The 12,312-nt window shown below is 36.1% G+C and overlaps 1 protein-coding gene across 1 annotated transcript in view; it reads right to left on the bottom strand.

Moving 5' to 3' along the window:
• Window positions 1–5,254: 5,254 nt before the first annotated feature.
• Window positions 5,255–12,312, bottom strand: part of PTPRG (protein tyrosine phosphatase receptor type G) — a 716,833-nt gene continuing 709,775 nt past the window's right edge. The window contains exons 27-29 of the mRNA XM_083356115.1: window positions 10,210–10,352; window positions 9,353–9,488; window positions 5,255–7,362 (exon numbers count right to left, since the gene is read on the bottom strand). Of these exons, the coding sequence (XP_083212241.1) occupies window positions 7,216–7,362; window positions 9,353–9,488; window positions 10,210–10,352 (426 nt within the window). The 3' untranslated portion in view covers window positions 5,255–7,215. The remainder of the gene's footprint in view (window positions 7,363–9,352; window positions 9,489–10,209; window positions 10,353–12,312) is intronic.

The following is a 12,312-nucleotide window of genomic DNA, read 5'->3' as shown; positions in this document are numbered from 1 at the left end:
GTGTAGCTGGTATTGTTTACAATGGCAACCAAAAGAGAAAGCTCAAACGATGCACGAGCCAGAGTAGAGAATTAAACCTGTAACAAAAAAGAAATGCATTTCCAGTTGATATAAAATTCACTGTCATGAGCATCGATAATGGGAATGGGTAGCAGAAGAAAATAAATTTTGAAAGCACGGCTGCTAAGTCATTCATTTCATAACATTTCCTGGTTTTTTTCCCCCCTCCTATAATTGGACTATTATTTTTGCTAGGAATTTGTATTAAGCTTCTTTGGTAAAACTAATAGCTCTATTTTGAAAGAGAATAGCACTTTACAAGAAAACAGGCATTTTTAACAAATCATTGTGCTGTGTCATGAAAAAGGAAAGGGAAAATAGTTTGGTACTTTCCAATCAGTCTTCTTCAGCTTAAAGAAGTTTAGAAGCAATAGGAAGCAAGTTTTGCTCTTCTCATTGTAATCCCAATTAGAATAGATTTGAATACTTTCTCTTCCTTGTATATAGGCATAAATATATACATTAGAATGGTTGCGTTTATATTCTGAACTGAATAAAAAAGCATTATGAATGATTTATGAATTAATACAAAGGGCTACTAATATTAGCTGGATTCAACAATACAAAATAAAACATATATTTGAGATAGACTGTACACAGTGAGTGAGCTCAGATATTTCAATATGCTGGAATTTAGTAAAGAACCCAAGACCTTGGGGTAAGCAACCAAATGCATAAAAAGGTCACGTATTTGAGAATATCCATGTTATAACTATGTTTTCTTAATTCCAGATGACTTGAATAAAGCACTCAGGATTACAAATTAATCAACATTTAGAACTCATTTTATCCACGTATGAATAGAACTTGACTCTAGTAGGAAATACGAGTGACAATATCTCATAAGAATTGTGAGGCTACTTATTTGTTTGTTTAAAATTATAGCTTATATCTATCCTGAAGAGCAAGGCAGAGTATAACTGTAACATGAACAGTAAAGGACTAAACCCTGTTAAGCATTTATCTGGAGAAGCCACAAAATCGAGATGTTAGTTGTGCTTAAAGTAAATTGAACCTAATGGGAGTCAAATTTTGATCAACCTGCTCCATTGATTCCAATTATTAATTATGCGAATGTATATTTTTGTCACATAAATGCCTAATAACAAGCATGCATAACTGGTACTGAAGAGAGATGAGATGGTAGCAGTTGTTTTTACTATACGCTCTGCCATAATTCTGAAGAAAAAAAAAGATTTCCCAAACTCCCATTTTAATGGTTGTTCTGACATTTGCAGAATAACTTTCCGTATCCCTTCATGGTTCTGAGCCTGCTCAGGCTTTTATGCTGCTATTTGCATAACAAAAATATAAATGTTAATTGAATTAGGCACTCACTATTTTTCTTCTACTACTGCTCTAGTTCTTTTTTGGGAGCTTACGTTACTGTCTTTTAAAACAAAATGAGAAATGTAACCCCAGTAGTGCAGTTTTTCATATCACAGTGAAATTATTTTGTGGAGTTCATTCTTACATTTAATCTTGAACAGCACCTCTTTCCCCTGAATCTTTCTCTATTATTGTTAATCTCTTTGCCTGCAACATTAAGCTTAACGGTCAAGAAAATGAATGAATATTAAGTGGAAGGTTATTACATGTTAAATGGAGGTACACAGCTATGGAGTAGATTCTACATGAGAACTGAACACCCAGTTCAAACGATATTTACTTTGGACTTCTGGGGAAGCAATAGGAGACTCCATGGAGAGTAGAGCTGGCAGAAAGAGAAGCCGATGAATGGATTGGCTCCTCAGAATTTCTCTCTGGAGCGAGGAGAGGCCAGGATTGCCCACAAGTGCTCCATACAGTAACTCCCTCTGAGGACACCATAAGCCAGCAGATTCAGGTGTATTTTAGTACTCTAGGAGCTGGGAGAAAGTCAATTTGCTTATGCCATGGTCCAGTGCCTTTAAATGGATACTGGGTTTGCAGGACTAGGAAGACCTCCAAGGTCCCTTCCAACTTGTTATTTAGTTACTTCCTCTCTTAAATGCCTTAAAATTTCTTATTAATGGCTTTTTTGATGTTAAGAACCTTCACAAGGCAAGTTGCATTATACTGGGTGAGTTTCTTTATCCTTCATGAATGACGTTACATGAAAGCTTCAGGACTTTAAAATGATTTTCTTTTTTTATTTTTGAATAAATAGCAACAGGTGATTACTGTATAATATTGATTTTAGAAAGTTATAAGATTAAAGGACTTGAAATAATTTCCTGCAGATTTTTTACAAGTTTATAGAAATGTATATGAAGAGTTGGAAACTAACTCTAAGAAATCCTATTGTGGGAAAATGTTACTGATTAGGAAAAAAAAAACCAACACATGATAAGAGGGGACTGTCGAAGTTGACTAGAGGGAGCCAGAGAGAATTAAAGATTACAATGAAAGGAGAAAAGACCTATTAACATAATGGAGCAATATTATTTGAATGTAGGGTTCAAGGGTATTTGAGAACAATGCACTCAGAAATTACTCTTAAGATTGTCTATTATAAAAACGGATTTTAAAGGGGCTATAGAAGAGGAACAGATTTTACTGGACAAAGTGGAGATTAAGGACTGATTTGAATGTGGATCTGAAAGTGAATTTAAAAATGCCGGAGTGCAAGAATAATATGGAGAAAGATGCTACACTGAATTTACAAATGAAACTGGCTGATGAGGGCACATATAACTAAATCAGAAGAGTGACTTGGATAGCTTTCTTATCTTGGATTTACAAAACAGACAAGTTATACTAATGAAGGAGTTTTTGAGGAGACAAAGAGGAAATAATAAGAAATCAATTGGAGGGACATCATTTGAAGGGATTAAAAATCAAGATTTTAAAAAATAAAAAGAAGTAATATAAGATTTATTTGATCAAGTTTAAACTATATACATTGTTTCAGGTTAATGGGTTGTTTTTTTTGACTAGGACCAAATGACAAAGCTTTAAGGATTTGTTTATAGATAACAGATAAGAGATGAGAAAATATTTCTTTTGTGATATTTTTAGAGAAAATGCTAAGCTAAGTTACTGTGTTAAAAGAATACAGTATTATAAAGTTGACTTATTTGATTAAAAAGGTAAAGGAGTCCTTGCGGATTTTACTTCACTAGTCATTGTTGACTGTAGGGGGTGGTGCTCATCTGTTTCAAGGCCGTTGAGCCAGCGCTGTCCGAAGACATTTCCACAGTCATGTGGCCAGCATGATGTCATGAAGCACTGTTACTTATTTGATTAAGATTAAAATATATATTTTATTTATCCCTGGTAGCTCTTAATTGACTTTTGCTGATTGGGACTGAATGACAAGATTTGACAAGTCTTTTCTTAAGAGATGAGATGGAGGAAGAGGAGAGCTTTTATTGAAATATCAGAGAATAAATTACAAAAGCCGCCTGTACTTGTACAGAGGAAGGGGAGATTCATTTCTTTATGTATCCTTTTTATTTTTTTTATTCTATTTTTTCTTTTCTCTGCAGTTTTTATTTTCTATGTTCTTACTTTGCATTGTTTTTGTATTCATAAATTTTAATAATTATTATAAAAAACGCAAATGGCATTGACTTTGAAAACCATCTTGCTTCAGTAGAGACTGATCTAATTTAAACTTACAATCCACATTTAGATTTACAGTTAGGAAATGGTGGCTTAAGTGTAGTGAAGCTGACTTCCTTTCCATCAAAATCAAACATTCAACCGAAAATGGAAAAAGAAAACAGAAACATGCATTTTACCTGATAAACCAATATTTTTTGACACATAATTTGGGTGGGAAACAATTGACATTGTGATTGTGTTTAATGGTTGCAATTTTCTGAACAATGTTCATTGATAGCAGTTGAAATGCAGTCCTTGATGTGCAGTGTGCCTCTTAGTCGTAATAGATGTAATACAAATTTTATTTTATTTATTTATAAACTTTATTGTCCACCTATCTTACCATATGGTTACTCTGAGGGCTTACAATTATATCTTAGTTAAAAAAAAAGTTAAACCTTAAAACCAAAGACACATGAGGAGGGAAGGAGTGAAGTGGGAGGGAGGGAGAATCTGTTATTACTCAATCAGCCACCTCCATTGCACGGATCCCTCAATGGGGCCCCAAGCTGACTGTCACAGCCATGCCTTTAGGCCCTTACAAAAAGATAAGAGGGTTGCAGCACAAAATGGCATAATGGCATATAAAAGTAATAGGATGAAGTACAATTTGGGAAAATGAAGTAGATCAACTGAGATGGTGTGTGGCTTCTTAGTTGAGAAGATTGGAACCATCACATTTTTACTGCGATATGTGTATGGTTCTTGTAATTCATTTACCTCAGTATTAAAAGAAAGGTTCACAATGGAATTTAGCAAATTTTGGGCATTTTCTTTAATCCCACATTAATAATTTGAATAGCAAATTTAAATGGACGGCAACACATGTCACTTATTTTTATGATTGCAGCTATATGCCATAACGTTAGTGTAGCTCTCACTTTGCTGGATATTTTCCTTGTTTTATTAAATCCTCCCATTTTAAAAATACATTTAAGGACAAGATATTTTAAGAAATAGTTTTGTTTTTATACATAGGGTATTTAGATTTGATTGGTGAAGAGAATATTACTGTGTATGCATGTGTGTGTGTGTATATCTATGACAGTAGCAACAACTTAATTAAGAATTAAGGTTATCCAGTTCCTTGAGATTTAGTTGTGAAATATTTAAAAATGGCGTTGGTTGATGTAAAACTGATTTGTTCATTATTAGAATCCTTAAAAAGGGGATTAAGTCTGCTTTCAATGGATATAAAGTCACAAAACACTATTTTATCAATGAGTGTTGGGCATTTATATCTGCTAAGAATGTGTGCATTTTATTTTTAATAAATAGTTAATATTCTAATTATATTTATTTACGTTAACTAACATTTTTCTGCAAATATGTATTGATATGCTACCTTATACTGCAATAACTGGAAGAGCAAATACCAGCCAAATACCTAGGAAAATGCTAAGTTATAACTGATTCTGTGATTCCTTCTATGGGCTAGGAATATTTGCCTTAAATGGAAGAATATCTGACAACCCATTTCTGTCCAGTTCTGTAGAGTCCAGTTTTTAATCTACTTTTACAAATTATAGTAATTTTTTGTTTTGGCTAATTCTGGATTCCTTTCCATGGAAGTGCAGCCACTTCTACATTGACAGCTCAAGGGAGAACATTTAGATGAGGCAACTTCACTTTGGTTTGTTACAATCCACCATTTCATACCTTGTTACCTTCATATGCTAGCACATTATTTTATCTAGTTTGAATTGGAAACAGAGATAAACAAACTCCACTCATTCAGAGAACACACAAACTGTTTTTTTGACTAAGCTAGTCCAGATAGCCATTGGGTGGAATCTAATGGCCTTCCTGAAAACATCTACTTGTCTGTTCTCTGATGTTTGAGGAACTCTCAGGAGTAGCTATCAAAACTGTAAAGGAGGATTTCTTTAGCTATTGAAACTAATGTTGTCATCTCTACTGAATTACTCTACATCTTCAGCTTATATAAAAAGATTGCATTTCACTAGAAGCTAGTTCAATTCTCATTTGTACAATGTAAAAACATAGGAAAACAGTACTGATAAAGATCAAAAGCTATCTCTTCCACCAGTACCAATGTCACATCCGGAAGCATAATGTAAGCAGAAATAGTATTGCCCCCATCATTTCCCCAGTAACTGAAACCGAGAAGCCTATCCCCTCTGATATTGGAGATAATATATAGCCTTCATACAGAGTAGCCATTGATTCTCCATGAATTTGTCTCATAAAAGCCTTGTAAGGGGACCATATATTCAACTGAGCTTCACAAATGGTTTGGAAAGCGCAACTTTTTAAAGTAATTTGGAACAAAAAATTAAATATTAAAGATAACGAGTGGAGTTTTTTTTTAAGGGAGCGAAACATTAAGGTTGTAATCCTATATACATTGATTCAGTGTAATTTACTTTTGAGTAGACATAGGATTATTCTGTAGAATAATATGTATAGTATCGAAAAATGAAATTATGAAATTGGGAAGTACATACTAATTGTGTTAAAAAAAGAGGAAGAATGTAATCTTATAGGTAGTTTTTTTTATTAGATCGCTTCACCAGTAATATGGATCAGTACGTTTTAGCACTAGAGTATGAAAATTACACACCTGTAAAAACGGCATCTAACAGCTATCAAATTAAGAAATTCTTTTCTCCATCATATAACATACTGTAAAGACAGAGGTTCTGTTCCAGAAACTTAAGGAACTATACATGTAAATGTGAATAGTGTATGAATTGGAAATATTGCTAAATACTTTTGGAATAAAATGACCTGATTGAACATTGTTGCACTGTAATTAAATTATCCTTAGTGGAAATATGATCAAAATATTTTCCTGAAATGACAATGCGATAAAAATACCTGGGAATTAATGGAAGTATAAATTCGAGATCTGAAATTGAATCACAAGTCTGAGTTGCTTTGCATTTTGGGAATATAATTTTGTGTGTTTCACACAAAACACTCCATTGAACTTTGTCAAGTCAAAAGAGGAATTCCAGACAATGCAGAGCAGCTGTTCAACTGAATTTCAACAGCTTTCCAAAATTTATCTAGCAATCACTAGTTTGCGAGAGAAAATGAAGAACACTACTCATCCATGTTACTGGAAAACAAAAGGACTATAACAGTACGCAAATTAAACAATGAATATTGGAATAGGTCAAGGATACAGCATTTTTTTTATGTAACTCAAAAATATTTCTCTGGCCTAGCATCCAAGATTGTAAAGCCAAGGCTTATGAGAATTAAACAAACATCATGGTATTTCAACTAATAAGTAGTGTGTTTGTTGTCATGGAATGTCATCAAGATTTGTTTTCTTTTGTATTATATCTCTATAGGCAGTTAACACTGATCATATAGTGCAAACTAGATAAAATTGTGTTTCACTGTGTGAAATAAACAGAGGTGCAAATGCTCAGTAGGATACCATTAAGACGTAAAATGGCAAAAATAAATATCAAAACTTTTTATCAGTGTAAAAAAGTAATTGGGTTATTGTATAACCTAAGAGTCTGGCAAAAAAGGCCTCAAAAAGTTCAGTCTTCAGAAATTCCACAAATTAAGTGCCTTTAAGTATTCCTTTTAGACAAGAGATTCCATACTTTCTGCAGGATCTGATTCTTCACTGGCCATAACAACACCATTTTTGTCCATTGCCATGGTGCCATTTCCATTTTCTTTCGTGCTGATCAGGCTTAGCATTGCTTTGTAAAGGAATTGGTACTGCTCCTGGAACAAAAAAATCAAAAGGCGTTAAACTACCTAAGATTTAAACAGGCAGAATGTTTTTTTTATTTATTAAATTTTTATGCCACCCATCTTATTGATACAGCAACTCTGGATTATAATATAATAAAAAAGGTAATACAAGACAGTTAAAATTGGAAGAATTAAATAGGAAAGCTAAAACCCAAGACAATGGGCAACTTGAGGGAGGCAGAATCTCTTCTACCCTGTCAGCTACCTCCAATGTACATGCCCCATTGGGGCTCCAGGCCAGGTGGCGGAACAAAGTTTTCTGGCTCTTCTGAAAGGCCAGGAATATGGGGGCAGACCTCTCTTCCAACAGGAGAATATTCCAGAGGGTTCTCTGGAAGTTCTCCTGGACCCCACCAACCAACATGATTTGGGAGATGGAATCCAAAATAGGCCTCTCCCACTGGAACGAGTGAAGTGGGCTACTCCTGTCAGGATGAGATGGCTGCTCAGATACCCTGTGCCTTTCCCCATAAAGGTCTTTAAAAATACAGGTAGTCCTCGACTTACAACCACAACTGGGCCGAAAATTTCTGTTGCTAAATAAAACAGTGCTTAAGTGAATTTCACCCATTTTATGACCTTCTTTGCCACAGTTGTTAAGTGAATCACTGCAGTTACTAAATTAGTAACGTGGTTGTTAAGTGAATCTGGCTTCCCCATTGACTTTGCTTGTCAGAAAGTCGCAAAAGGAGATCACATGACCCCGGGACACTGCAACCGTCACAAATACGAGTCAGTTGCTAAGCGTCTGAATTTTGATCATGTGACCATCAGGATGCTGCAATGGTTTTAAGTATGGAAAATGGTCATAGGTGAGTTTTTTTCCAGTGTAACTTCAAACGGTCACTAAATGAAATGTTGAAAGTCAAGGGCTACCTGTAATGATCAACTAACTTGGAGCCAGAAGCAAACAAGTAACCAAATGCAGTTTGTGTATCAGCGTTGTCACATGTGCCAGCCGAGGGGTCAGTAGGACTGTCCATGCTGCTACGTTCTATTTTATGTCCAGATTGGATTTTCCAGAGTCAGTTTTGCCTGTTAAGATTCCAGTTGGAGTCCAAAGAGGTTTTCTTTCTTTCTTTCTTTCTTTTTTTTAACTCTTCACACAACTCACTAAGCTTTACATTATGGCATAACTTTCACTTTCTAAAATGGTGCAACGGTTCATCTTTCATTTTTTTAAAAATAATTTCTGTAAAACTATATTGTAACCCCTCCCCAAAAGAAAGCATCACACTTTTCTTCAATATGTTTCCATTCACTTTCAATCATTAATGAGGGCGAGTATAAATGATCTTGTCTGGCCATTGAATAAGACTGTTTGCTTGCACGCAGGAAATCTCCAATAAAAAGCCTCTACAGCAGACATGTCAAACACAAGGCCCGGGGGCCGGATCTGGCCCGTGAAGTGGTTTCATGCGGCCCGCGAAGCCATCCTGGAAACAGTGAGGGAACGGCCCCCACTGCCTTGGCCCTGGCCCAGAGACCCTCCTTCTGCCAGAGACCCTCAGATCTGTCCCACTCCTGCCCAGGCCCCCATAGGCACCCTTGATGCGAACGATGTAGAGCTGGCCACGCCCACCCAGTAGGCCATACGCACTCTAGCCACGCCCACCCAGTAGGCCATGCCCACCCAGGCCATACCCACCCAGGCCCCTTGAGGGCAACCGCAATGCTGATGCGGCTCTCAATGAAATTGAGTTTGACACCCCTGCTCTACAGGATAATATGAAAGAGAGGGCATGTTCACCCTCCCTACAGTGATCCTAAAGTTATGCATATTGCTGAAGAATGGCTCTTAGGATAGAATCCAATGATCTTATTCTACAAGAGCGAAAAGAACAAGTACAAACGAACAAGAACTTAGGAATGTGCACAAAACCTATGCAAGGATTTCAATTGTTTTTATTTTTGGTTGAATGATTTCTTGGTAAACCACAACTATCTTTCCCAAACTTACAATGTCTGTAAATACTCCAGGCCTCATCAGATTGATCATTTTTGCCACCTGGAAAACATCAACAGCATTTTCATTTTCCAGTTGCTGAGACAGGGTAGTCAGAGCACATAATGTTCCAGCTGCCACTGCTCCATACCTGCAAACCCAAAGAATAATTTTATTCCCTATAAGAGATCCAGGGGATGTCTTGTCAGGCTGAATTGAAACTTGTATGTCTCTATGCCAGCTTTAATTTCTCTTGAATTTCCCACCTGAGTTTTTGTCAAGCATTTATTCTCAGAGGAATAAAACAAGGGAAGATGAGGATGAGTGCACATATGGAAAATATATTTTCTGTTACATTTCCTCAGAATGCAATTAAAAGCTGAACTTATACCTTAAAACATGAAAATAAAATTCAGTGACCATAACAAATACTGGAATGGATTTACCAAAGATAATCTTGCAGTGTTAAAAGCAAGCTTAATTTTTTTTGTCTGCCCAAATCAGTAATTAGATTACTTTTGAAACAATTTCTAACATGGCAAGTTCAGCAAAATGACTACAAACCAGATGAACATTAAAACTAGCCATGGGGTAATACGAGTCGGCAAAAATATCTATTTAATATTATACAATATTTGTAATGTACAATAAAAAACATTTTAAAACCCTTCTTCTCTATTTATATTAACACCATTTGTTATAAAATTGGATAGAGCAGAAAATTTTTTTTATGAAACTTTAAACACAATTGTAATATTCCTACAGAAGTCAATAATACCTTTTACCTCCCTCCTAGATGAATGTTCACAAAATTTTACATTTCTTATACCTTCTCCAATCTTTATAAAAATTATTTTAGTGAATATACATACTCATCATGAATGATGGTTGGGCCATCTCTCGTTAAGGCCTCTTCCTTGATTATATTGATAAGTTCAAAGGTACTGCTGATTGGGGCGTCCGGATTTGGCCATTTGGGGCACTGAAAATGGCGAACTTCCAAAACATAATCATCCTGAAATAAAAAATCAGCCCAACTATTGACCATTTAAATTCCATTTCTAGATTTGAAATAACTAAAATTTATATCTTTAGCCCCTACAGCAGGGGTGTCAAACTCAATTTAATTGAGGGCCGCATCAGCATTACGGTTGCCCTCAGGGGGCCGGGTGGGTATGGCCAGGGTGGGCATGGCCTACTGGGTGGGCATGGCTAGAGTGCGTATAGGCTACTGGGTGGGCGTGGCCAGCTCTACATCGTTCTCATCAAGGGTGCCTATGGGGGCCTGGGCAGGAGTGGGACAGATCTGAGGGTCTCTGGCAGAAGGAGGGTCTCTGGGCCAGGGCCAAGGCAGTGGGGGTCGTTCCCTCACTGTTTCCAGGATGGCTTCGCGGTCCACATGAAACCACTTCGTGGGCCGTATCCGGCCCCTGGTCCTTGTGTTTGACATGTCTGCCCTACAATGTATACATTTTTCAATATTTTTTTTTTGAAGGAGATGCTAAGATGACAACCAATTAGTGATTCCTTTTACAAGCTTCTGCTATGGACCAGCCTTATTTCCCCTGCTTCAGTCTCTCTCTCTCCCCTCCCTCCCCATTTTCAATATCCAGAGTGGGGGAAAGAAGGAAGGAAAGGAAAGAACCCATATAAGCCTTAGTAATAATATTGGGGTTTAAAACTCCAGTACGATAGTGAAGCAGTGAGAATCAACTCCCATTTCCTCAATGGAGAACATATACTTTGAGTACCCTGTCTTAAGTAGGGGAGCACAAAAGGTAACTTTTCCCATAGGAATCCTCTGAATCCTTTACAACCACATTACTTAACAGTAATCCTTTGATAGAGGAAGAATTACTTATCTCTCCAAGAAATCAGAAATGAATTCATTTATGATTCTAAAGAGTGTCTTCCCCAATATTACTAGAAAGGAAAAAGGTGATTCTTAGTAGCACCTAATGGTTGTTATGATCTGTCTTTGCTCAATTTTGGGGAGTCTACTCCAGATGCGATAGTGGTATCTCTGAGGTTGCTCCATACCCTGTTTTCTAAAATTTAGGTGACATTTCTGCATCAATAAATTTCTCTTATGGATGTTGCATGTCATTAGATCTACTGTATGCTGAGTCCAAATATAATACCTAAACAATGAGGATGGTTAGATAACACACTGCACATTTATTATGTGTGAAAATCCAAATGCAATTATTCATTACACCATGGTAAGAAACACCCAAGGCAAATCTTACTATCAACTAACAAAATAAGGAACAATGTTATGTTGCAATTATTTAAAAATAAAATAAAGGAGAATATTTGTAGCTCAAGATGGAAATGAGGGGTCACTGGTGCTCTCCGAGTTTGGTTGTTTTCTTGCAGATGTTTCATTGTTCAAACTAGGTAACTGCACTGATGATGTTACCTAGTTTGGGTAATGAAACATCTGCAAAAAAACCAAGAAGCTCAGGGAGTGCCATTAAAAATAAAATAAAATAAAAATAAAAATAAAAAAATGACATAGAAGTGGCACGTATGGATCTTTGGCTGAATAATTATCTGACATTTGGACTGATATATAATCAGTCCAAATGTCAGATAATCATTCAGCCAAAGATCCATACGTATAGGACATCCTGGCACTTTGCTGCAGAGCATAACAAAACAAATTAAATATTTTTGGAACAACAGCTTAGCTTTTCTGAAACTTCAGTTTCAATCCAAGCTTAGTTTCTTGTATAGAAGCAATACATAAATGTCAGCCATTTGTGATTTGAGATGACTGAACGTCTAACAATTAGAAGTAATTTCTTCACTGTAGCGTATATCCTAAAATTGCATGTGGAATGTGGAAAACATTTTAGTAAATCTAAATTTACTAAGGAGGAATATTAACCTTTGAACCAAACCTGACCGTTACTCTATGTCAATTCCATGTAGGACAAATTACAGCCTGAACAAGTTGCTCTCAACAGGAT

This window comes from Vipera ursinii, assembly GCF_947247035.1.
Source record: "Vipera ursinii genome assembly, chromosome: 2".
NCBI lineage: Eukaryota > Metazoa > Chordata > Lepidosauria > Squamata > Viperidae > Vipera > Vipera ursinii.
Note: the sequence above shows the minus strand (reverse complement) of the source record. Positions and strands in the feature narration are given on the sequence as shown.